Source organism: Carassius auratus, chromosome 14 (genome assembly GCF_003368295.1).
Source record: "Carassius auratus strain Wakin chromosome 14, ASM336829v1, whole genome shotgun sequence".
Lineage (NCBI taxonomy): Eukaryota > Metazoa > Chordata > Actinopteri > Cypriniformes > Cyprinidae > Carassius > Carassius auratus.
In genome coordinates, this window is record NC_039256.1 from 32,391,207 (window position 1) to 32,418,809 (window position 27,603).

Below are 27,603 nucleotides of genomic sequence, written 5' to 3' on the forward strand. Positions count from 1 at the left end.
TGTGAGTTTAATAGGGTTATCCAAAATCAAAACAGAGTCAAAACAAGCCGGGGTTGTAACCAAAAATCAGTCAAAAACAGAAACAAAAAAACAAACAAACAGGAACAGGAACTCGAAGACTAGGAACATGAGGAAACTTGGTGACGGAAAGTAAGGACTCCATGAAGACAAATAGAAGGGACTGGTTAATATAGGCAGGGTAATGACTATCAAGTGAAGACACCTGAGTGCAATTGACAGGAGTGCAATTACTGTGATGAAGGGACAAGGCTTAGTGGGAATTGTAGTGCCTACGGTGAGGTGCCTATGGGGAAGTGAGACAACTAGTGGACACCCAGGAAAACAGAGACCAGACAGCGTGACATTACCCCCTCCTCCACGGAGCAGCTACCAGATGCTCCACCCGAACCAAAGAACAGACCAAGGAACACAGAGACCAGGAGGGAGATGGACCGACGGAGGACCAGGGGGAGGGATGGACGGCCAGGTAAAATGGGGAAACAGAGACAGTGAGTGCCAAAAAACAAAAAACAAAAAACAAAACAACAACAAAACACAAGTCCAGGGGAGAACAGAAAGTTCAGTGGCCCAGAGCCGAACTGATAGGGCAGGAATCCAGGGTGGAGCAAGGTGGAAATGGAGCAATGCGGTTGAGTCAGAAACCCACCAGGGCGGCACAGAAGACCACCACAGTGGGATCGAGCAAGTCTGGATTGGCAAGTCTGAAACAGAGAACATGAACAAGTTAAGGGTGGCCTCCGTGGCCACGACAGGATCAGTTGAGTGCTCAGAGAGTTCGGCTAAGACGTGGAGAGGCTCTGGTAGTTCCGCAGAGTTTAGACTGGATTCAGGAAGATCAGTGGTGACTTGACTCTGCTCATGAAGATCAATGGTGACTTGCATTTGCTCATGAAGATCGTTGGTGACCTGTCCTTGCCCATGAAGAACACTGGTGACTTGACCTTGACCATGAAGATCATTAGTGACTTGACTTTGCCCATGAAGATCATTTGTGACTTGAATTTGCCCATGAAGAACACCGGTGACTTGACTCTGTCCTTGAAGATCACCAGTGACTTGACTTGACTCCTGAGGTCTAACTGTGGTAGTGCTTAACTTATGAGTGTCAACGGTGACTTGACCTGAATCTGGAGGGTCAACGGGAACCTGACTCGAGTCTGGAGGGTCAACTGTGGCTGTCATCCCGTGTAGAGGTGCTGGACAAGCGGCCATCTTGTGCCATGACTCAGGACCGGCAGCCATCCTTGGCAGTGGCGCTGGAGCGGCGGCCATCTTGGGCAGAATTCCTGTGCTACACTGCCCACCTCATAAATAGAGTTATCCAAAATCAGAGTGAAAACAAGGGGTGGTCAAACCAAACATCAGTCCAAAACAGAAACAAACAAACAAACAGGAACAGGAACTCGAAGACTAGGAACGCGAGGAAACTTGGTGACGGAAAGTAAGGACTCCATGCAGACAAACAGGAAAAGACTGGTTAATATAGGGAGGATAATGACTAACAAGTGAAGACACCTGAGTGCAATTAACAGGAGTGCAATTACTGTGATGAAGGGACAAGGCTTAGTGGGAATTGTAGTGCCTACGGTGAGGTGCCTATGGGGAAGTGAGACCACTAGTGGAGACTCAGGGAAACAGAGACCAGACAGCGTGACAGGTACAGGATCTAATAAACATGTTGTAAAGTTTATTTAGCTCTTCCTGTCCTATAGTTGTAAAGAACTGCAGTTTATCTTTGGGTGCGATGGATGAAACTGAAGTGTTAGACGCTGTAGAATCTACATTCGCTATTGTATTTCTAATGTTATCTATTTTATCAGTGAAGAAATTCATAGAGTCATTACTATTAAATGTTGGTGGAATATTTGAATCAGGTGGCGTTTGGTAATTTGTAAATTTAACCACTGTGCTAAATAAAAACCTTGGATTGTTTTGGTTATTTTCTATTAGTTTGTGTATATGCTTTGCCCTAGCAGTTTTTAGAGCCTGTCTATAGCTGGACATACTGTTTTTCCATGCAATTCTAAAAACTTCTAAGTTAGTTTTTCTCCATTTGCGTTCAAGACTACGAGTTACTTTCTTGAGAGAGTGAGTATTACTGTTATACCATGGTACAGTACGTTTTTCTCTAACCTTTTACAATTTGATGGGGCAACAACTTCTAATATATTAGAGAAAATAGTGCCCGTGTTGTCAGTAATTTCGTCTAATTCATGTGTATTTTTGGGTAAAAATAGCAGTTGAGATAGATCAAGCAGGTTATTTGCGAATCTTTCTTTGGTGGCTGGAACAATAGTTCTGCCCAGACGGTATCGCTGCGACATATAGTTAATATCAGTTATACGCTGCATGCACGATACAAGGAAATGGTCTGTAATATCATCACTTTGAGGTACAATATCTATAGCAGTAAGATCGATTCCATGCGATATAATTAAATCTAGTGTATGATTAAAACGATGAGTGGCCCAGTGACATTTTGCTTGACTCCAAAACAGTTTATTAGGTCAGTAAACGCAAGTCCTAATGTATCATTTGTATTATCAACGTGAATATTAAAATCTCCCATGATTAGCGCCTTATCAACTGTAACTAGAAGGTCTGAGAGGAAATCTGCAAATTCTTTTAGGAATTCTGTATATGGCCCTGGTGGTCTATACACAGTAGCCAGAGCGAGAGATACATTAGATTTCTTTTGCATGTCTGACAGAGTAACATTAAGCAGAAGTATTTCAAAAGAGTTAAACCTGTATCCTGTTTTCTGGGTAACATTGAGAATATCACTATATATTGTTACAACACCCCCGCCACGACCAGTCTGACGGGGCTCATGCTTATAACAGTAGTTTGGTGGAGTAGACTCATTTAGACCAAAATAATCATTTGGTTTTAGCCAGGTTTCAGTCAAGCAGAGTACATCAAGCTATTATCTGTGATCTACCTTTGTGTGTGGGTCCATGCACATGGTGAGTCAAGTCAAAAGTTTTTAGAGTCGTTATTATTTCTTTTGTAATTTTGTTTTCTGCATTATCTATGTGAATATTAAAATCTCCTGCAATAACAGTCAAACTCTGAGGAAATTATTGATGACATTTCTGTGACCTCTTCAACAAAGGCTGGGAGAGTATTTTGGAGGCCTGTAAATAATAATAAACAGAATGCGTGGAGCACCTTTCAGCACAATCCCTAGATATTCAAAAGATAAGTACTGACCGAATGACACTTGCTTGCATTGATAGACATCTTTAAATATAGCAGCTACACCTCCACCTCTCCTAACAGTCCTGCAAACACTCATGAAATTAAAGTTAGGAGGCGCTTCATTGAGGATTGTTGCATTGCAGCTGTCTTCTACCCATGTTTCATTTAGACATTTTTGAATGGGTTTTGTTTCACAATCCTCTCCAGGGTTACCCCTATTGCTTGTACACTTTTTTTCTGCCACATCTTTTCGCTCCCTTCTCCTCTCTATTAATATGCTGGGACACAGATCTCTGTGAACAGCCAGCCTCTTTTGCAATGACCTTTTGTGTCTTGTCCTCCTTGTGCAAGGTGTCAATGGTCGTCTTCTGGACAACTGTTGAGTCAGCAGTCTTCCCCATGATTGTGTGTCCTACAGAACTAGACTGAGAGATCATTTAAAGGCCTTTTCAGGTGTTTTGAGTTAATTATCTGATTAGAGGGTGGCACGAGGTGTCCTCAATATTGAACCTTTTCACAATATTCTAATTTTCTGAAATGCTGAATTTGGAATTCTCCTAAGTTGTCCTTTATTATCACATATAAGAACAGATATATAAAAATTAAAGAAATAAACATTTGAAATATATCAGTCTGTGTGTAATGAATGAATATAATATACAAGTTTAACTTTTTGAATGGAATTTGTAAAATATATAAACTTTTTGATTATATTCTAATCACATGACCAGCAACTGAAGATGTTCTTATTTTTTTTTAATGAAGTGACATTCAGCCAAGTATGGTGACCCATACTCAGAATTGGTGTATCATTAACACAATTCATATTGTTCTCACACAATATTCAGTTAATTAACACGTTTCTAAAATGCTTTGTTCTTTTCACACAAGCTTACCCCATACCAAAACTCATGGATCTTTTATTTTTATTTATTTATTTATTTGAAAGTTGAAATATAGTGTAAAGTCTCTACTTCTGCAGTAAAAGCAGCTCAAAGAGTTACTAAGAATAATTTTAATTACAGAGCTGTAACCCATCGTGAGTCACTATGCACTAACTTAGATCACTTTCAAAACTTATTACACTCCTGGTCATAGCACTTTTACGCAACCAGTTCCAGTTTTTCATAGTTTAGTCATAGTCTCGCCTTGCCTGGTTTCCTGTGTTCAGATTCTTGCCTGGATTACTCTTTTGTCTTGCTGTTTCGGATTCTGTTTGCCCCTGCTTGGATTATTGCTGTGTACCTGGATTATCTCACTTTGCCTTTACCCTGTTGGATATTGTTCACCGTTGATCTACCCATGCCTGTTTACTGGACTACTTATGTCTTGCCCTCAATTTTATAGAAGTTTTGTCTGTTTAGTGAATTGTTTTGTGTGTTTTGTAAGAAATCAGCTTCTGATAGGGACCCCAGCACCTCTCCAGTGCCATGGATTAATTTACCTTAATTTTATATTTTATATACAGTACTGTATGTGTGTGTCCTAAGCATATACCACATGATCCATTCATTCAATTCCTGTATGTAAGGCAATGACTGAGGGAAAGTGAATACAGGTAACCCATTAGTAATTAATAAAAATATATCAAATAAGTTAGAACCTGAAACAGTATTCTAAAGTGAATAATAATTACTACATCATTTTGGCTCAAGTCAAATATACACTCTAAAACAAAACCTATAAAAGTAAGAAACTTTGTAAAATACACGACAACTTGTTTATGATCTTTATTTCAGATGAAAATATTAATACAGCATATTTTATTCAATTTTAACATGTATACTGCCCAGATTTAAACTAATTTAACAAACATTTTATAATCAAAAGTTAAACATTTAGAAGCAAACAAAATGCACATTTCATTTCCATTATAGGCAAGTAAACACATCTTCCTTAGTAGTTAACAGCAGTGAGTTAAGTCTTTTATGAATAATCAACTGTTAGTTTTTCAATAATTTCTTATTAGTTATGCAGTAAGTAAGAAACAGTATTCCAAAGTGTTACCATTCTTTTTAAACATCTACAATAATATCTGAAATTAGTAATGATTGTGCTGTCTTTTATTTTAAATGTATATTTGTAACAACTGGATAATTTGTATTAACAAGCTCTAACCCCCTTAATGCCCTCTTTTTTGCTTCAGGCCCCTGTCATGCTCTGATCATTAACATGTTAATTATACAAACAAATTTTTAGCATTTTGTCTCTAGGAAAAACAAAAATCAGCAACGATTGATGAGCATATATTCATTTATTGTAGAGCTTCGTACTCTGTGAAGCAAATATGTCTGAAATATCACAACATATAGTAGAAGAGCACGCGGTAGGGTTTGTTACTATAGCAACAGTAGACTCACAGGCATTGTGTTATAAACATCAAACAATCATTGTGAGAAAAACAACTGAGAAAGCAAGAAAGACAAATAATCATAATCTGTAATGATTAGCTGTTCCGTTCATCGCCTGAAGAAACAAGAATATTTGAAATTAGGAACTTGAGCACGCAAAAGACGAGATATGTGCACGACCCCAGAGAGAGAAGAGACTCTTTAACATCTCACTGTTACTGATTCATCATGCAGCTCAAAGCATTATGGGTAGAATCTCTAGTCAGTGTATTCTTATTCACCAACACAGTTTCACTGATGATTCACTAGAACCAACATAAAACCCAGGATAGAGCGTCTGAGTGAATGTGGTCTGGACTGTGTGGATGAGGCTCATTGTGTCAGAGACGCTGTAGAAGGACAGAGTTCCTGCAATGGGATCCACAAACACTCCTATTCTACTGCTGATGGACTCTACAGAGAGAATAGTGTGTATGTTATTGTGTCTGAATAAGTAACTGGAGGGAGAACAGTCCAAATTCCAGGACTGATCATTGTATCCAAACACACACTCATGACCCGACCCCTTCCTGCTGATGCTCTTATATGACACTGATATAAACACACTTCCACTCCACTCAATCTCCCAGTAACAGCGTCCACACACACTCTCTCTACACAACACCTGATTCACATCAAATCTGTCTGGATGATCAGGATAGTAATGGGGTCTGTTACCAACAGTAATCACTCTGTTACTCTCAGACAGACAGATGTAATTATTCACTGTGTTTGGATCCAGAGTGAGCTGGTGGGAATCTGATGGAGATAAAACACATCAGAATCAGGAATTATGAATCTGTTTGATCTTTTCATGTAGCTGAACTCTTCATGTTCAGTGTATCATCAGTGTCTTAGTACAGATGAACAGATATCTGTGTAAATCATCATTTACTAGGGCTGCCCCATGTTCTGCTGGGGGCAGAACATAGACTGATCACAGTTTGTTTAATGTGTGCATCCTTGCAAATGTAAGTTTACATTAATATACATTTTTAGGAAATGTGTATGTCAGAAACATGTAAGTAGTAGCATCATTACATGACCACTAAGTCTAATATGAATCTAGAAAAATTTTCACTATTCCAGTGTTTGCGTGGAGTGTAGCTGAATAGTAGTACACTCAATGCATGACCGATGTGATCATTTGCATTTAACTTGATCATACAGATAAGAGCAAAACATAATGAATTATTACATCTTTTGAATCTGTTAAAGTTCTACTTTAATTTGTGTGAACTCACAAATAAATTTTATTTTGTGCTTTTGTAAAATAATGAAAGCAAACGGTGCACTTTCTGCCGTCTAGGTTTCTATGAACTTCAACACATACATAAAAAAAACAAAACTTAACTATATATATATATATATATATATATATATATATATATATATATATATATATATATATATATATATATATATATATCCAAAATGCTTTGCTTACAAAGGGTTGTCCCTGACTAAGGATTTTCATAGTCAAATCGAAATTTTCTAATCTTGCCGATAATTGACTGATAGTCGAATCATATGTTTGGGGGCGGGGCAAAATACATTAACAAGAGTCAAGTCAGAAATTCGACCAACATAATTACTGATGTTAACACACAGGGAAAATGTTGACTATTCAGGGGGCACCCCTACTTGTATTCATAATCATTACTTCTGCAGTGCTCTGTGGTAAGCTATATGTGTGCGCTGAGCACTGATAGGCTATAGGTAATTAAAGAGTCATTATTTTGAATTATATGGTTAATTAATATAAACGTGCGAGTAGTCTATTAATAACTTCAAATGTAAGACTATTAGTCAATCAGAAAAATATTTAGTCAAGGGCAGCCCTTTCATTTAAATTGTTTATAAAACTATTCTTTCTCCTTCTATAGGAAGAACATGAAGACACGCAATGAGTTTTTCTGCTTGTTTTCTTACTGACTTACATTGTAGGAAGTCGTTCCTGGTCCAGAGAGAAATGTTGGTGAATGTGACTGTGGAAATCAACAGACATGAACAGTGTGGTTTTCATGATCCTGCATACTTTCTTAAGACATTTCTAATATGATGTTCTCCATGATATGAGATGATGCTGGACTGGTTTCTGAGAGCAGATGAATCTCCAGGACTTTACCTCTGTCTGAGATCTTCTTGAGCTCATCTTTGCAGAAATCCTCCAGTTTGTCTCTCAGCTGATGGACAGATTCTCTCAGATAATCAAAAGAGACGAGAGAACTGAAGACTTCATCATTTACGTCTGTAGATTCAGGAAGTGCTGAAAGAGACTGGAAACTCTACAGAAAGCAGAAATCAAAACTCATCAGCTCCACACTTCACCCAATAACCTGCACCAACATCAGATTTTTGTGGCTCTTGTTGACTGATCTTTAGTAACTTAACTCAATCCAGCATATATATATATATATATATATATATATATATATATCTATATATAAAATGCTTTGCTTACAAAGGGTTGTCCCCGACTAAGGATTTTCATAGTCAAATCGGAATTTTCGAATCTTGCCAAAACCCGGGAAGGAAGGAAGGAGAATGACACCACCATGCAAACTCCGTCAGGATCATCAGGATTGCCATTTGTGGAGATCATTACATCACTCGCTGGTCTACATCAAGAGAAACATCAAGCCCTGCAGAACTTGCGGGTGGACCAGGAACATTGGTTCCAAGTGATGATGCAAGCCCAGCAGGAGGACCGCAAGCTGTTCTGGAGCTTGCTGGACCGGGAGGTTCGGACGAGGACGGCTTCCCCCAGTCCCATCACCGCTGCTCACATGTCTCTCACTAAGATGGGGCTGTCAGATGATCTGGAGGTGTTCCTGGACCTGTTCGAGAGGACGGCCGAGGCATGTGGGTGGCCACCAACCAGCCGACCGGTGTCGCTAGATATTGCTATCCAACTGATGGAGGACCAGCTGGCAGCATGCTCCGGGGTCGGCGAAGCCCTTCCATCCACCTCTCTCTCTCTATCTACTCCGGTGTCTCTCTCTTCCCCTTCCCCTAAACCTCTTCCTCTCCCGTTTTGCTGGGCCACTGAGGGCCGCCCCCTGCTGGAGGACGGGAACTGAGGCACCGCCCGGGGAATGGGGTTTTCTCACCCAGAGGGACTCGACGAGGCTCATACCACCTCCCCACATCCATCCCTTCACCCACTTCCTGCCACTAGGGAGGCCACAGAGGATGGTTCTGGGGAAAATAGATGGTAGGAAGGGGGGGGGGGGTGAGCACTCAGGTTGGAGAAACTGGTACCCAGTAGGGTAGTTTCATGGGAACCAAACGGCTTGGTAAGGCCAAACCTCTCCAGTCGCGATGATTTTCCCCTGGAGATGAGAAACTCAAACATGCATTTGAACAGGTCCGTTCTATTGATTGGCAGGTCTTCCAACCTGGCCACGTGCTCTCCTATCCTTATTTTGCCATTATTAAAGACCAGTTGTATTGAGTCACCCACAACATTCAAAGAAAGGAGGAAACAACCCAATTGTTAGTACCTAGGATTGTAATCCAATGGCGGGGTATCTAGGGATGACAGTGACATTAAATCATCTAATGACTCAATTATTTTGGCCGTACATTCACAAGAAAATGCGCAGATGGTGCGCATCGTGTCGGGAATGTCAGCTGGTGAACCCACCGGCCACCCCAAGAGCGAACTGGTATGGACCTCATCGGGCCATTACAACAGTCGCATGGGGACATCGCTTTGCATTAGTTATCGTAGACTATGCAACACGATATCCTGAAGCAATGGTGCTCCGCAACATCTCAGTGAAGAGTGTGGCGGACGCCCTGTTTTTTGCCCTGAGATTTTCACAGATCAGGGCACAGTGTTTATGTCATGCACATTAACCAAATTGTACAAATTATTGGGCATTAAATCGGTACGTACCAGCGTCTATCACCCACAAACAGACGTTCTGGTTGAACGGTTCACGTTGAAAACAATGATTCATTGATTCGCACAAGAATATGCAAAAAATTGGCATAGATGGCTGGAACTCCTCCTATTCGTTGTGCGCGAGGTCCCACAAGCCTCCACAGGGTTTTCCCCCTTCGAGCTTCTTCATGGTTGCCAGCCCCATTGGGTTTTAAACAAAATTCAGTATGTCATGGACCTGAGAGCAAAGCTCCATACACTGGGGCAGCTCTCTATGGAGAATTTGCTTCAGGCTCAGGGCAGGCAAAGCTGGCTGTATAACAGGGAAACCAAGCTTTCAAGTTTGCAGCGGGAGATAAAGTACTCATATTACTACCAACCCCCAGATCCAAATTGTTAGCAAAGTAGCAAGGACCCTTTGAGGTCACACAGCGACTAGGAAATCTCAATTATGAAGTAATACGAACAGACAGAGGCAATTTACGTCAGCTCACTGACATCATAGGATTGGCATATGAAGCATTTGAGGGCTGTCCTCGGAGAGCTGAGACAGGCGGAGCTAATGGCCAATCCGAAGAAGTGCGCAATTAGGCGGGTGGAGGTAAGGTATCTGGGGTTCCACTTGGGTCAATGGCAGGTGCGTCCCCAAATTGACAAGACTGCAGCAATTTCAACTTGTCCCAGGCTTTAAACCAAAAATGAGGTGAGGCAGTTCCTGCTGCTGGCGGGATATTACAGAAGGTTTATTCCTGGTTATTCGGACCTCACCAGCCTGCTGACTGACCTCACTAAAAGGGAAGTACCAGATACGGTCCAGTGAACGGAGCAGTGCCAACAGGCTTTTACCCAGGTCAATGCTGCCCTGTGTGGCGGACCGCTCCTGCACATTCCTAACTTTTCTCTCCCTTTTCTGTTGCAGATTGACGTGTCGGACACGGGGCTGAGCGCTGTCCTGTCCCAGGAGGTGGAGGGGGAGGACCGCCCGGTCCTGTACATTAGTCTCTCTCTTTGACAGCTTGCGACTAAGTACAGCACCATAGAATAGGAGTGTTTAGCCAGCCATTTGCTACTACCTCCTGGGGCAGGAGTTTACCCTCTTTCAAGATCAAGATGATTTACAGGCCTGGGCCGCAGATGGCTGTGGTGGAGTTTGCAGGCCGGATGGCTCCCTGGCCTGAGACGGGCAGTGGGGGTGTGTGACGGTGGAGGCATGGTTCTGCGAAGTTTGCGATGGGAGGGAGAGCGAGGAGACATGCAGCGTAAGTGAGTCAAGTGAAAAACGACGAACACCTTAAGTCATTAAACAAAAGCCTGCAAAGATATACCCTATGTAATAAGTTGAAGCATCATGTTAAGGTTTGCATGCTCTGCAACAGGTCAATTGGAAAACAAACAAACTTAATTTCTTGTTTAAGTGCAAATTGATCTTAAGCAATAAAGATAAGCCACATCTCTGCTTTTGTGATTTTCTTGGTGCAATCTAACAAATAACTTATAATCCTCTTCAGTAACTGTGTGTGTGTGTGCGTATGTATACGCGCGTGTGTATACATGTATGTGTGTTTTCACTGGGTTTTAGATCCATGTAATAGAGTAGCTCAATAAATTCTTGTTTCATTTATAAAGTAATATTGTCTTGTCCAGATCCTGTGCTATCAAGCTCTTAGCTTATAAATGATCAGTCTCATTATCCATGAAGTAATATAAATAGAATTGTAAGGATATATACTGAATTTTACATTTGTTGGATGAACCCTTGATGAAGTATAAACTAATTAAATTTGGAATCAGTTCAATTAAAGCAATTCAAATCTTTAGATTCAATTCTTCTTTAAAAGAAAATAGCTCGAATTATCTTACAAAGATTATGAATATACTAACCATTATTTATGACTTCAGAGTGATTAAAGATACTGAACTCCACATGGACCCTTAAGACACTCTCAGGATTGGTTTAGTTTCATTATGCTAAAGCAATGCTAATATTGACATCATGCCTGACATCATGAATGTGTTACACACAATTAAAATAACTTTTATCAGATTTGTGGATCACCTGATCCAATTTTGATGATTCATACTATCAAGTTCACTGATTTCACCATGATGTAATGAATCAGAAGGAAAAATAAGTGAAAAAGCTGAAATGTTAATGAACTGTTGGTGGTGCTATTGGTGTTTGACAGCTAAATATATCTTCCAGAAGAAAGAGCTGAGAGAAATGATTCCTAAGAAATCTCCAGAGCTGAAAGCCATTTGTAAGAGAGGATAATCAGATGAGAGTCTGACTGACTGAACATCCAAACCAGGTTAAGATTAACAATTTAATTGAGGTTCAACAAATAAAAAACAGATGCAATACGGATAAACAAATGATAAAGCTTGGCTTATTGAATATCAGATCCCTTTCTACGAAAACACTTTTGGTAAATAATAAGATCACTGATCATAATCTAGATGTGATGTGTTTGACAGAAACCTGGCTAAAACCTGATGATTACATTACTTTAAATGAGTCCACCCCCCCAGATTACTGTTATAAACATGAGCCGCGTCTAAATGGAAAAGGGGGAGGTGTTGCTTCAATTTATAACAACGTTTTCAGGATTTCTCAGGGGGCAGGTTTCAAGTATAACTCATTTGAAGTAATGGTGCTTCATATAACATTATCCAGAGAAACAAATGTTAATGATAAATCCCCTGTTAGGGTTGTACTGGCTACTGTATACAGGCCACCAGGGCACCATACAGACTTATTAAAGAGTTTGGTGATTTTACATCCGAGTTTTGGCAGCAGATAAACTTTGAATAGTTGGTGATTTTAATATCCATGTTGATAATGAAAAAGATGCATTGGGATCAGCATTTATAGACATTCTGAACTTTCAGGACCAACTCATTGTCAAAATCATACTCTAGATTTAATAATGTCACATGGAATTGATGTTGATAGTATTGAAATTATGCAGCCAAGTGATGATATCTCAAATCATTATTTAGTTTTGTACAAACTTCATATAGCCAAAATTTTAAATTCTACTTCTTGTTACAAGTTTGGAAGAACCATCACTTCTACCACAAAAGACTGCTTTTTAAGTTATCTTCCTGATGTATCCAAATTCCTTAGCATATCCAAAACCTCAGAACAACTTGATGATGTAACAGAAACCATGGACTCTCTCTTTTCTAGCATTTTAAATACAGTTGCTCCTTTACGCTTAAGGAAGGTTAAGGAAACCAGTTTGAAACCATGGTATAATGAGCATACTCGCACCCTAAAGAGAGCAGCCCGAAATATGGAGCGCAGCTGGAGGAAAACAAAACTAGAGGCATTTCGTATTGCTTGGCGGGAAAGTAACCTAACCTACAAAAAAGCATTAAAAACTGCTAGATCCGATTACTTTTCTTCTCTTTTAGAAGAAAACAAACATAACCCCAGGTATTTATTCAATACAGAGGCTAAATTAAAGAAAAATAAAGACTCAATAAGTGTTGACATTTCCCAACATCACAGCAGTAATTAGTTTATGAATTACTTTACTTCTAAAATCAATATTATTAGAGATAAGATTGTAACCATTCAGCCGTCAGCTACAGTATCACATCAGACAGTGCACTATAGACCCCCTGAGGAACAGTTCCACTCATTCTCTACTATAGGAGAGGAAGAATTGTATAAACTTGTTAAATCATCTAAACCAACAACATTTATGTTAGACCCTATACCATCTAAGCTCCTAAAAGAGGTGCTTAGATCCTCTTCTGACTATTATTAATTTCTCATTGTCATTAGGATATGTCCCAAAAACCTTCAAATTGGCTGTTATTAAGCCTCTCATCAAAAAACCACAACTTGACCCCAAAGAACTGGTTAATTATAGACCAATCTCGAATCTCCCTTTTCTGTCCAAGATACTAGAAAAGGTGGTATCCTCACAATTATATTCCTTCTTAGAGAAAAATGGTATATGTGAGTATTTCCAGTCAGGATTTAGACCGTATCATAGTACTGAGACTGCTCTCCTTAGAGTTACAAATGACCTGCTCTTATCATCTGATCGTGGTTGTTTCTCTCTATTAGTTTTATTGGATCTTAGTGCTGCATTTGACACAATTGACCACAACATTTTTTTGCATAGACTTGAACACTTTGATGGCATTAATGGAAGTGCATTAGCATGGTTTAAATCGTACTTTTATGACAGCCATCAGTTAATAGCAGTGAATGAAGATGTATCATATTAATCACAAGTGCAGTATGGAGTACCTCAAGGCTCAGTACTAGGGCCACTACTCTTCACGCTCTATGTTACCCTTGGGAGATATCATCAGGAAACATGGTGTTAGCTTTCACTGTTATGCTGATGATACTCAGCTCTATATTTCTTCGCGGCCCGGTGAAACACACCAATTTGAAAAACTAATGGAATGCATAGTTGATATAAAAAAACTGGATGATGAGTAATTTCTTACTGCTAAATTCTGAAAAAACAGAGGTGTTAATCATAGGACCTAAAAACTCTGCATGTAATAACCTAGAACACTGTCTAAGACTTGATGGCTGATTTGTCAATTCTTCGTCATCAGTTAGGAACCTAGGTGTGCTATTTGATCGCAACCTTTCCTTAGAAAGCTAAATTTCTAGCATTTGTAAAACTGCATTTTTCCATCTCAAAAATACATCTAAATTACGGCCTATGCTCTCAATGTCAAATGCAGGAATGTTAATCCATGCATTTATGACCTCAAGGTTAGATTATTGTAATGCTTTATTGAGTGGTTGTTCTGCACGCTGAGTAAACAAACTACAGCTAGTCCAAAATGCAGCATCAAGAGTTCTTACTAGAACCAGGAAGTATGACCATATTAGCCTGGTCCTGTCAACACTGCATTGGCTCCCTATCAAACATCGTGTAGATTTTAAAATATTGCTTATTACTTACAGATCCTTTTCCTATTTGGCGCCTAAACTCTGGAATAACCTACCTAACATTGTTCGGGAGGCAGACACACGCTTGCAGTTTAAATCTAGATTAAAGACCCATCTCTTTAACCTGGCTTACACATAACATACTAATATGCTTTTAATACCCAAATCCATTAAAGGATTTTTAGGCTGCATTAATTAGGTAAATTGGAACTGGGAACACTTCCCATACCACCCGATGTACCTGCTACATCATTAGAAGAATGGCATCAACGCTAATATTAGTCTGTTTCTCTCTTATTCCAAGGTCACCGTAGCCACCAGATCCAGTACGTATCCAGACCAGATGGTGGATCAGCACCTAGAAAGGACCTCTACTGCCCTGAAAGACAGCGGAGACCAGGACAACTAGAGCCCCAGATACAGATCCCCTGTAAAGACCTTGTCTCAGATGACCCCCAGGACAAGACCACAGGAAATAGACAATTCTTCTGCACAATCTGACTTTGCTGCAGCCTGGAATTGAACTACTGGTTTCGTCTGGTCAGACGAGAACTGGCCCCCCAACTGAGCCTGGTTTCTCCCAAGGTTTTTTTCTCCATTCTGTCACCGATGGAGTTTCGGTTCCTTGCCGCTGTCGCCTCTGGCTTGTTCAGTTGGGGTCACTTCATCTACAGTGATATCGTTGACATGATTGCAAATAAATGCACAGACACTATTTAAACTGAACAGAGATAACATCTCTGAATTCAATGATGAATTGCCTTTAACTCTCATTTTACATTATTGACACACTAATGTTGTTTTCCTACTGAATGCTGTTCAGTTGCTTTGATGCAATGTATTTGGTTTAAAGCGCTATATAAATAAAGGTGACTTGTCTTGACTGATGATTATATAGTAAGACATTCATGAAATGTTTCTCTGTGAGTTTCTGTCACAGCAGGATCTGCTCAAATCCACTATGACCTTGTTCTTCTAGATCTCTGTTACCTGCAGGAACAGAATGTGATCCTGTGTGTTTGAAAGCTGCTCCAGCTCAGCGTCTCTCCTCCTCAGATCATTGATCTCCTGCTCCAGTCGCTCCAGTTGTCCTTCAGCTGGACTCACTGCAGTCTTTTCCTGATCTCTGATCAGCTGTATCAGCTCAGAGCGGCTGCTCTCAATGGAGCGGATGAGCTCAGTAAAGATCCTCTCACTGTCCTCCACTGCTGTCTGTGCAGAGCGCTGTTAGGACACACAGTGATTCAGCTTCAGTGAGTCTGAACTGAGATGGAGACAAACTTCTCTTCTTCTCCAGACTCACCTTATGAGACTCCACAGCCTCTCTCAGCTGCTGAAGATCTTTCTCTCTCTGCTGGATTATCTGCTGGAGCGTCTTCTGCATCTCTTTCAGCTGGTCCTAGAGGACAAACAGATGATACTGAATGTAACAGAAAATTAATAATGATTTATTAACAAAGTTTGCGAGAAGTGCGTCAGATACTTAACCTAATTAACACAAGAGGAACGTTGTCATGAAACAAAACAAGGGAAGTGAGGAAATGAGGAGTAAACTTCTAAATAAACAATCTTTTAATGATCCACAATCCAACAGGGGCAACACAAGACAGGGAGAACACAACATCTACGTTAATAATGGACGCTACACTAAGGAAAACACAGGGCTTAAAGGTGCTGTAGGGAACTTTTGTAAAAAAATATTTTTACATATTTATTAAACCTGTCATTATGTCCTGACAGTAAAATATGAGACAGATAATCTGTGAAAAAAATCAAGCTCCTCTGGCTCCTCCCAGTGTCCTATTGCCATTTGCAGAAACTCCATCGCTCCCGGTAAAAAACAACCAATCAGAGCTGCGGCCCGTAACTTTGTTTGTGTTCAAAATTTAGAAAAATGTATATAATAAGCGAGTACACCATGAATCCATTTTCCAAACCGTGTTTTTGGCTGTTCCTGAATCACTAGGGTGCACCTATAATAAGTGTTTATATTCAGACTATTTTAGATTGCTTCGGGGATACCGCGGCGGAGTAACCCAGTACCTTTGTGATTCTTCATAGACATAAACAGAGAGAAGTAGTTCCGGCTACGATGTTCTTCCGCAAGACGCAAGCAGTTCTGTTTATTAACCGCTAGAGCGTCAAAAGTTCCCTACCGCAGCTTTAAGTACACTTGGTAATTAAACACAGGTGGAACAGAATGAACATAAACTAATAAGAATATAATCAGGGAGAACTGAAACAAGCAGGAAATTAAATTTACTAAATGGGAACAGGAAAAGGAACAAAACCAAATATGGTCATGGTAGTTGTAAAACTAGGACATGGCGAGAACGAGGACAGAAAAGCCAACACAAACACAGGCCTGACATTACCTCCCCCTCCAGGAAGCACTGGGGGGGGGCCTTCAGGAGAAGTAACACATAGGGATGGTCGGGCTTCAGAGTGGGACCCAATCTGGGAGACCCTGGGGGAACAGGAAGCTTTGGAGGCCATGGTGGGTCAGGTAGTACAAGATGCAATGACGGAGCAGGGACTTTATTATCACCCCAAAAAATTACATTGGGAGAATCTTGGATCTCAAGGCCCTCGCTGGGCTGGATTTGGGGACTGAAGCCCTCACTGGGCCAGACTGAGCAACAGGAGCCCTCCTTGGGCTAAAATTAAGAATAGGAGCCTACCTTGGGCTAAACTCAGGAACAAGAGCCCACTGTGGGCTAAACTCAGGAACAGGAAACCATTGTGCTACTAGGGCTGTCCACAGGAACAGGAGCCAGTTCTGGGCTAGGCTCAAGATTAGAGCCCCTTTCTGTACTGAACATGAAACCAACAGCTATCCTTGGGATCAATGTGTTGACAGGGGCCCTCTCAGGGGTGAACTCAGGAACTGCTTCCATCGAGGCAACATGAGAAGCAAGCGGCTTGGGAATGGCCTCCATGGCCATGACAGTAGAAGCATCCTGCTTCTGAGGAACCCCAAAAGACAAGATAAGACTGGTTCAAAATGTTTCTGTGGACAATACTTTAGGGGACATTACTTGCCTCTGGTCAGGAGCTGGTCTCTGATCAGGGGCTGGAGTCTGCATTGGTCAATGGTCAGGGGCATGGAACCTGCACTGGACTCTTGGTCAGGGGCTGGAGCCAACACTGGATTCTGGGTCTTACATCGGAGCAGCCGTCAGGCTTGACTTTCAGAGAGGTGAACTTGACTGATGAGTGACTGGCGGGCTTGGGTTAACTGCAAGCCATGGGCTGGACAGATGAACGGCCGACATGACTGAAGATTGACTGACAGGTTTGAATGAGCTGTGGCTGGGGGGCTTGACTTTGTATCAGCTGGTGAACTTGATTGATGAGTGGCCGGTAGGCTTGGGTTAGCCACAGCTGGCTGGCATGCCTTTCTAGGATCCTGCGAACTTGACTGATGAGTGGCCGGCGGACTCTCAGTACTCACAGTGATCCTGCTGAACTCCCACATTTACTCACTGCGGTCTTGGATGGAATAGTAAGAGGTGACTCAAATGCCACGGGGAGCAAAAACAGGGAAAACAAAAGTTTAAAAACCGTCAAAACAAATGAGGAGAAGGGGAGAACACAACATCAATATTACTACCTGATGCTAGATTAAGGAAAACACAGGGCTTATGTACACTAAGTAATTAATAAACACAGGTGGAACAGAATGAACCGTCATGGTTGGTAAACCGTGATCTCGGGTTGTTTACACTTTGTGGTGAATTCTGTGTGTTCTGCGTCTGCACTGATTAGTTGTGGGCGTCTCCGTTAATTGTATCAGCAACAGCTGCCACTCATTACTCATCCACTATATAATGGCTTGTCTCACGTCTTGTGTTTGTGAGATCGTTGTTTGATGTCATTGTGTTTACCCCCGTCTAGCTTCTGTGTAGTTTGCGTTTGGATGTCTGTGTTTCCCTAGAACCTCATCCACTCTCCGCATGATCACTCAGCCACGGACACTTACCTTCGGCTCTGTTCCCCACAGTTCCTGTGTCACTCTCTCCTGCTGCCTCACGCCGTCAACACCCGGACTCCCCACCTGCACTCCATTACCGTCTGGACTTCTCATCACCTTAATCATCCCTCTGGAGTGTTCCCGTATCCCAACATGGAAGCAGCGAGCACCAACACCCTCACCGATTTCATGCACCACAGTGTCAACAGAATGGATCAGCAGCAGGAGAGCATCTCGAACACCGGACGCGCTGTCCAAGCGCTCGTGGCACAGGTGTCCGAGCTCACCCAGCAGATCCATCAGCTCACGTCTCCCACTGCGCCCATCGCGCCGCCTGCGCCGACAGTTCCCCCGGGGATTCCCCAGGACCAATTCCGGCCAGAGCCGCGACTTCCGGCGCCGGAGAATTACGCTGGTGAGCCAACTTTTTGCAGAACATTCCTTAACAAATGCTCTATGCATTTTGCCCTGCAGCCCCGCACTTTCGCCACAGAAGAATCCTTCTTCCTGGAGTCAACAACTCTCTATGGTGGAGTACGCCCACAATTCGCTGCCAGTGTCAGCTACGGGCCTCTCTCCGTTTCAGTGTAGTGAAGGGTACCAGCCACCAGCGTTTCCCAGTCTGGAATCTGAAGTCGCGGTCCCCTCCGCTCACGCGTTTGTCCAGAGGTGCCACCGCACCTGGACCAGAGCCCGTGAGACTCTGCTCCGGGTGAGGGAGCGCACTAAGGCCAAGGCCGATCGCCACCGGTCAAAGCCTCCCGTCTACGTCGTGGGTCAAAAAGTGTGGCTTTCTACCAGTAACATTCCATTGCGATCCGTTTCTAATAAACTAGCTCCCAAATTTATTGGCCCGTTCACTATCACCAAGATCATTAGTCCGGTGACAGTCCGCCTCAAACTACCTCCTGCGTACAAGAGGATACACCCCGCCTTTCATGTGTCCAAAATTAAACCCGTGTTTTATGCACGTATTAATCCACCTACTCCGGTTCCCCCGCCGCCGCGTCTCGTAGATGGGGAACGGACATATTCGGTTAATCGTATTCTGGATTCGAGACGGAGGGGACGAGGATTCCAGTATCTGGTGGACTGGGAAGGTTACGGTCTGGAGGAGAGGAGTTTGGTACCTGCTAGGGACATATTGGATCACTCCCTTATTGATGAATTCAATCAGCAGGTAGGCCCTTCTGGGAACTCCAGGAGGAGTTCTTAGAGGGGGTGGGGGATGGTACTGTCACGGTTGGTAAACCGTGATCTCGGGTTGTTTACACTTTGTGGTGAATTCTGTGTGTTCTGCGTCTGCACTGATTAGTTGTGGGCGTCTCCGTTAATTGTATCAGCAACAGCTGCCACTCATTACTCATCCACTATATAATGGCTTGTCTCACGTCTTGTGTTTGTGAGATCGTTGTTTCATGTCATTGTGTTTACCCCCGTCTGGCTTCTGTGTAGTTTGCGTTTGGATGTCTGTGTTTCCCCAGAACCTCATCCACTCTCCGCACGATCACTCAGCCACGGACACTTACCTTCGGCTCTGTTCCCCGCAGTTCCTGTGTCACTCTCTCCTGCTGCCTCACGCCGTCAACACCCGGACTCCCCACTTGCACTCCATTACCGTCTGGACTTCTCACCACCTTAATCATCCCTCTGGAGTGTTCCCGTATCATCGTCTTTGTGTGTCTTTGTACAATATCTCATCATCTCATTAAACTTTGTTAACTCGCTATTGTTTCCAGACTGTCCTTTCACCAGCCGTCACATGAGCATAATAAACTAATCAGGGAACATAGTCAGGGAGAATTGAAACAGGTGGGACTAAATTAAATAGCGAGAACAGGAAAAGGAGCAAAACCAAATATGGGCATACAAGAGATAAAACTAGGAGCTTCACACTGACAGTTTCTGCATTTTGACTGATGAAAGTATATATATATATTATATGAATTATATGTCAAAGAATAGGTGAATAGTGTAATTAAAGGTTTCATAAATCTTAAAGGTCTATGGTTAATTTTCAGCCAACAGTGAAACTCTTCTTGCAGCTGCTGTTCTTATGTGCTGCAGTGTGAATGCTGTAAGCTGTTAATATGGGTGATGATATAAACACTTATGAAGTGAGTGTCAGTAATATTTCATCAGTTTAGTGTTAAATACCTGTTTCTCTGTCCTCTGTGCTGCAGCTGATACAGTGTCGTGGTTTTTATGGTCATCCATACACAACACACATATACATTCCTGGTCAGTGCGACAGAAAACCTCAAGGGTCTTCTCATGTTTCTGGCAGATCATCTCCTGCAGTCGTCCAGTGGCATCAGTCAGATTGTGTCTCTTTCCATTAAACCAACTCTCATGTTGTTCGAGGTGATTCTGACAGTAAGAGTTCAGACACACCAGACAGGATTTGATGGCTTTGTATTTTCTTCCAGTACAGACGTCACACTGCACATCTCCAGCTCCAGCGTAACAGTCATCAGAGAGTCTGGTCTTCTCCAGTTTCTCTACCACTTCAGCCAGCATGGTGTTTCTAGATAAAGCAGGTCTTGGACTGAAGGTCTGTCTGCACTGAGGGCAGAAGCAGATTCCCTTATGATCCTCTTGATCCCAGAAGTCTGTAATACAGATCTTACAGTAACTGTGTCCACAGGAACTGGTCACTGGATCCTTCATGAGATCCAGACACACTGGACACAAGAACTCATCCTGAGAAACTCTGGCTTTGGCCATTTTACTGCTTGAATACAGAGACACAAACACACAACAGCTCAACTACACTTCAGCTTCTCTTTCCCTGAAATCACATGATTCCTGGGTTTCTGGTTCTGCTTTTGAGACATGTGTAAAAAAAAAAGCAGCTTCCCCATTCATGCTCCTGTAGAGCCCACCCCCCCCCCCCCCCCCCCAACACACACACTGTAATGCAGTGCATGGAGAGTCTTTACAGTGTCTGCTCTGTTCATGTCAGTGTTGTGGATCATTCAGATGAACTTAGAACACCTTTAAATTACAAACTAATGAATCATTTTTAATTGAGGGAGTAAATGGGATAGGGTCTCACCTCAGTCTTGGTATTTAAAGGTGGAAGAATGCGATGGTCATTTTTCTCCCCATCCTACAATCCATGCTGGTACAGAGACTCGAACCCAAGACCTTTGGGTTACAAGTCCAACTCTCTAACATTTCAATCTTAGTGAAAACTGTTTTTACACTATTTTGTGTGTGTGTGTATAAGCCTGCATAATCAAATTTTTACAACCTGAATTCAGAAAACTTTGGGAAGTTTTTTTTAATTTGAATAAAATTAAAAAGTCAAAGAATTTCAAATCACATGAGCCAATATTTTATAAACATTAGAGCATATTGTTTATAAAATATCTTATTTTTACAACCTGAATTCCATAAATGTTGGAATTGAACTAAAATAACTTCAAATGGCATGAGCCAATATTTTATACACGTTAGAAAATAGAAAATATAACAACTGTTTAAACTGAGAAATGTTAAACATTTCTGCACAAATTGAGCTAATTTCAAATGTGATGGCTGCTACAGGTCGGGAATGTCAAATTTGGACTCCTCTGACCATAGAACACTTTTCCACTTTGAAACAGTCCATTTTAAATTAGCCTTGGCCCACAGGACACAACAGTGCTTCTGGACCATGTTCACATATGGCTTCCTTTCTGAATGATAGAGCTTTGGTTGGCATCTGCAGATGGCACGTTGGATCACGTTTGTGTAAACTGTGTAAATTCATGATGACCTGACAGAACCTCTCCCAGAGTCCATGCTGTAGTGAGCTAATACTGACCTAATGGGCTAATTACATGAGCGATTTGGGCCACACTTTTGTAAACAGTTTCAGTTGATTGCATCTGAGACGCAATCACAATGTAAATGCATCTGACTAATGATACACATAATCTTTCAAAACCCTTGTCTGGGATAGTTGAAATTTAGCTCAGGAACATTAATTTGGCTTGTAAATGTTACAACACTTTAAATGAAGTTAACAAGCCACGAACTCAATTGAATAGGCATGATTTGGAAAGGCACACATTCTAAACAGCTGAAAAATATAACAATTGAGAATGCATATTTGAGCAAAGACCAAACCCTGGGGTAAAAAAAAATAGCCTGTAGACTGTAGACAGGATTGAATCAAACCACACATCTGGAGAAGAGTTCAGAAAAAGACGTTTGGAACAACCAGGACTCTTCCAAGAGACTCTTCCAAACCAACAGGTTTTCTTGTTGACCATGTATTTGATGGCTGTTTTTATTGTTTTTATGACAAGTTATTGTTCACATTTTACTATCATTGTCATAGAAATCTAACTTTAGTGCAACATTTGCTTATAGATTAAAAAAAAAACAACAACAACAACAACAAAAAACACACACACACACAAAAAAAAACACAAGGGGTCCTTGCCATCAGAAGAAAAACATTGTGGTCCAAAACGCAAAACCGATCTACTTTTTACCGTCAAGCTGGATGAGAACACGGGAACGAGTTTAAATAGGAGATGCTGTTTACCTGTTTATCTGTCTTATTTCTGCTTCAACATTTATTTAATACATTATTTATATTAAAATATATGTATTATGTAGGTTTAACAATGTTCGTTGTGTAGAAGGGAAGACGGCAGGGTCGGCTGTTACTACTGACGAGTGATCCGTGCATTGGTATCCGTCATGCGGTGGAGCCACGGCAGGGGAGCTTAGTCTGAACAGAGGGTGAATTCCCATCCCAGGAGATAATAGCGGAGGGTGAGGATGGCCCATCTGATGGCCAAACACTCCTTCTCCATGGTGCTGTATTTAGTCTCTCTCTTAGAGAGCTTGCGACTAATATACAGCACCGGCCGTTCCTCCCCCTCTATCTCCTGGGACAGGACAGCACCCAGCCCCCTGTCCGACGCGTCCATCTGCACCAAAAAAGGGAGAGAGAAATCAGGAGAGTGAAGCAACTTCCCGCCACATAGAGCAGCCTTCACCTGGGTGAATGCCTGCTGGCACGGCTCCGTCCACTGAACCGTATCTGGTGCTTCCTTTTTAGCGAGATCAGGCAAGGGGCTGGTGAGGTCCGAATAATTAGGCACAAACCTTCTGTAATATCCCTCCAGCCCCAAGAACTGTCTCACCTCCTTTTTGGTCTTGGGACACGGACAGGTCGCAACTGCTGCAGTTTTATCAATCTGGGGAAACAACTGCCCATGTCCCAAGTGAAAACCCAGATACTTTACCTCCACGTGCCCAATCGCACACTTCTTCGGGTTGGCCGAGAACCCAGCCACTCTCAGCGACCTCAGTACCGCCCTCATATGCTGCATATGCCGCTGCCAGTCATTACTAAATACAATGATCTCATCTAGATAGGCAGCAGCAAATGCACCATGGGGCCGCAACACCCTGTCCACACCGAACAGCCCAAATGGGAGTGTAACAAATTGGTGTAATCCAAACGGCGTCGTGAAAGCGTTTTTTTTTCTCTGGATAATGGAGACAAGGGGATCTGCCAATAACCTTTTGTTAAGTCCAATGTCGAAAAAATCGAGCCGTACCAAGCCAGTCAAGCAATTCGTCAACCCGTGGCATTGGATATGCGTCGAATTTTGACACAGCACTCACCTTGCGAAAATCCACACAGAACTGCACTGAGCCGTCCGTCTAAGGAACCAAAACTATTAGGCTCGCCCAGTTACTGTTGGATTCTTCTATTACCCCCATTTCAAGCTTCGCACCTAATTCTTCCTGAACTATTTTTTTCTTGTTTTGAGGCAGTACTCAGTGGTACCGGTTCAGTCTCTCCCGCCTGCACACTCGCATTCCCCTCTGGTGCTTTCTTTCTCCAAGAGGCATCCGTGCATAAAGCCCCCAATAATTCTTTAAACGCTGGCCAATTCGTCCCCAAAATTAACGGATGCCGGAGGTGCAGATTAACTGCCACCTCAACACTATGGTTTGGTCCACGTTGCTTCCGTCTGCCAGCAACCATTTGCGGCGAGGGTCCTGGAGCTGTTGGGCCATCACAAAGGGTTGGCCAACCTGCTGGATGATGGCCCTCTTCAGGTCGTCAAAAACCAGGAGGTTCTGCACCGGAAGCTGCTGTGCCGCAACCTGGGACTCCCCGGAGAGCAGCAGGATCAGGCGCATCGGCCACTGGTCCCACGGCCAATCCTGTACCTCAGCCGACTTTTCAAATAAATCCAGAAATGTCTCCGGGTCGTCCTCAGACCCCATTTTGTGCAGAGGGAAGTGGGCGGGCATCCAGCTCCGGAACCTCTCGCGGTCTTCCTGCTGGGTTTGGAGGATGGCTTGAAACCACCTCTCCTGATCATGTTGCATGACCGCGAGGGATGTAATCAGCTCCGCAAATGGTGCAGCGGAGGGCACAGACACGGCGGCGGCATCCATCTTCCTTCCCGTGGTTCGGCACCAGTGTAACAATGTTCGTTGTGTAGGAAGGAAGACGGCAGGGTCGGCTGTTACTACTGACTGATTTTATTTCAACAAAAATAATAACAAAACAAAGGGCACGGAAAATAATAACTAACAACATAAATTTTGTGGTCCAGGAGTGTAGCAGATGATAATTTGGTGGACAATTAAAAAATTTCCGTTAATCACCTGTGGGTAGCGTATTCATTCTCATATAAAATTAACATTCTCCTCAGGAGGCTGTAAGACATTATCTTATCTGAGCTCAAAACACTGCTCGGGAGAGTTTCAAGATGCTAAAAATAATAAATACATATAATTATGAAAATGTGTTAATGTTTATTTTTGTTCTCACTATTTTAATAGTATTTAATGATAATAAACATAAAAGCATTACAAAACAAATTAATAATATACCACCAATAAAACCACTGTTAACGGTTATGCTGGTGTGTAAGGAAGGCGCACGAGGAAGACTATATACAAAAGGTACTTTTAATAATCGTAGGAGAAAAAGGGCACATCCAACATAAGACAAACGTAACTCAGGATACAACATCAATCACGGACGAGGAAGAACTAAACAGACAGAGTATTTAAGCACACGGGAGGTAATCAGGGAAATGGAGACAGGTGGGGATTAATCAATTAACAAAACAAGAAAATGAAGATGACCAAATAAGGAAACAGAAAGTCACTGAATGTAACAACCACAATGCTGACGCGGGGGTATGTATAATTACAATGTATTGTCAATTTGAGTGTTATTGCTATTAATATTATTTTCTAAGTTTATAGAATTATTATTATTTATTAATTATTTGCATTATGGGTAGAATCTCTCGTTAGTGTCTTCTGATTCATCAACAGTTTCACTGATGATTTATTATCAACCCAAAACCCAGGATAGAGCGGCTGAGTGAATGTGGTCTGGACTGTGTGGATGAGGCTCATTGTGTCAGAGACGCTGTAGAAGGACAGAGTTCCTGCACTGTGATCCACAAACACTCCTATTCTCCTGATGATGTACTTCATAGGGAGACGAGTCTCAATGTTATTGTGTGTGAATGAGCAACTGGAGCGAGAACAGAACAAACTCCAGGACTGATCATTAGATCCAAAGAAACACTCATCACCGTCTCCCTTCCTGCTGATGCTCTTATATGACACTGATACACACACATAATCTCCACTATATAGAAGCTCCCAGTAACAGCGTCCACACACACTCTCTCTACACAACACCTGATAATACTCATCAAATCTGTCTGGATGATCAGGATACGACTGATCTGTGCCAGTGTTAGTAATCACTCTGTTGTTCTCAGACAGAAGGAGGTTTTTATTCACTGTGTTCAGATCCAGAGTGAACTGATGGGAATCTAAAGGAGATAAAACACATCAGAATCAGGAATTATGAATCTGTTTGACTCTTCATGTTCAGTGAATCATCAGTGTCTCAGTACAGATGACCAGATATCTGTGTAAATCATCAGTTACCAGGGCTGCCTGCTAATAGAGGCTTAGTCGATCAAAATTTCGAAAGGGGAAAAAACCCCACAGAAAGTGAAGCCAGTATTGTAATGGATGGGTCATTAACAGCTGGTCTATGTGGTAATGACGGCACATCGTTCAGAACTAGGGTTGTGCGATATATATCATCTGCGACAATATCGTAATTGTAATTTTAACGATGTGCGATTTGACATTATCGAGTATATCGCCAAACATTAGCATGATTACAAATGTTATATTGATTTTTTACAACAGTTCAATAAACAAGAAGTTAAAAATAAGAGACTTACGTTGTACATTTTAGACAAATTAAAGAAAGAAGTTACTCCCAAAAGAAAATGTTTAATCATTGTTGTGTAAAGCATCAAAGAGAAATTACAAAAAGTATCTTCAGCAAGAAATATTTTGTCTGATAAAATTTATTACATATACTATTTTGGACCATGAGGGTGAATAAATGATGACCCAATTGACCCATCTGTAAGCCCCTCCCCTCTACCGCAGTGAGTATCAGTTGACCGAAGCAGAACTCTGAAACCTAAAGAAGATCTTTAGATTTCAGCACCATAAAGAAACATTGTTTTAACATGTGGATCACATGTTAGCTACATTTAACAAATAAACACGTTCAAACACAAACAATAACACACTCAGCAAAATATTGCCTAATAATCGTAATTGATAAAATCCCCGAAAATATCAAGATACAATTTTTTGTCAATATCGCACACCTCTAGTCAGGACATGCAAATGTTTGTTTCGATCATTGACCTCAAATATGGCTTATTATCAGAAACATGTAAGTAGTAGCATCATTACATGGACACTCAATCTAATGTAAATCTAGAAAAGTGTGCGCTATTCCAATGTTTGTGTGGCTGATTAGAAGCAAGCTCACTGCATAACTGGTGTGATCATTTGCATTTAACTGAAAATGCTCTGTTATTTTAATACATCTTTAGAATCTGTAAAAGCTTTACTTTCACTTGTGTGCATATACAATAACAACAAAATGTTGTGCTTTTGTAAAATAATGAAAGCAAACAGCGTGCACTTTCTGACGTCTAGGTCTCTGTCTCAGTCTTCTTGCTATTTTTCCATAAAACATTCATAATCATTACTTCTGCGGTGCTCTGTGGCAAGCTTTATGTGTGCTCTTGAGTGCTGATAAGCTATAGGCAATTAGAGGATCATTATTATGAATTATATGATTAATTAATATAAACGTACGATAAGT

The 27,603-nt window shown here is 41.7% G+C and overlaps 1 protein-coding gene across 2 annotated transcripts in view; it reads right to left on the minus strand.

Moving 5' to 3' along the window:
* The window catches only part of LOC113114382 (tripartite motif-containing protein 16-like), a 35,248-nt gene extending 13,992 nt beyond the window's left edge, over positions 1-21,256 (minus strand). Inside the window, exons 1-6 of one of the 2 annotated variants that reach the window (XM_026281309.1) lie at positions 20,565-21,256; positions 15,738-15,833; positions 15,425-15,658; positions 7,741-7,900; positions 7,553-7,600; positions 5,823-6,371 (exon numbers count right to left, since the gene is read on the minus strand). In XM_026281309.1, the coding sequence (XP_026137094.1) occupies positions 5,851-6,371; positions 7,553-7,600; positions 7,741-7,900; positions 15,425-15,658; positions 15,738-15,833; positions 20,565-21,134 (1,629 nt within the window). In that variant the 5' untranslated portion in view covers positions 21,135-21,256 and the 3' untranslated portion in view covers positions 5,823-5,850. Of the gene's footprint in view, positions 1-4,990; positions 6,372-7,552; positions 7,601-7,740; positions 7,901-15,424; positions 15,659-15,737; positions 15,834-20,564 lie in introns of those variants that run through there. The other variant, XM_026281307.1, reaches the window with a different exon arrangement.
* Positions 21,257-27,603: the final 6,347 nt, after the last annotated feature.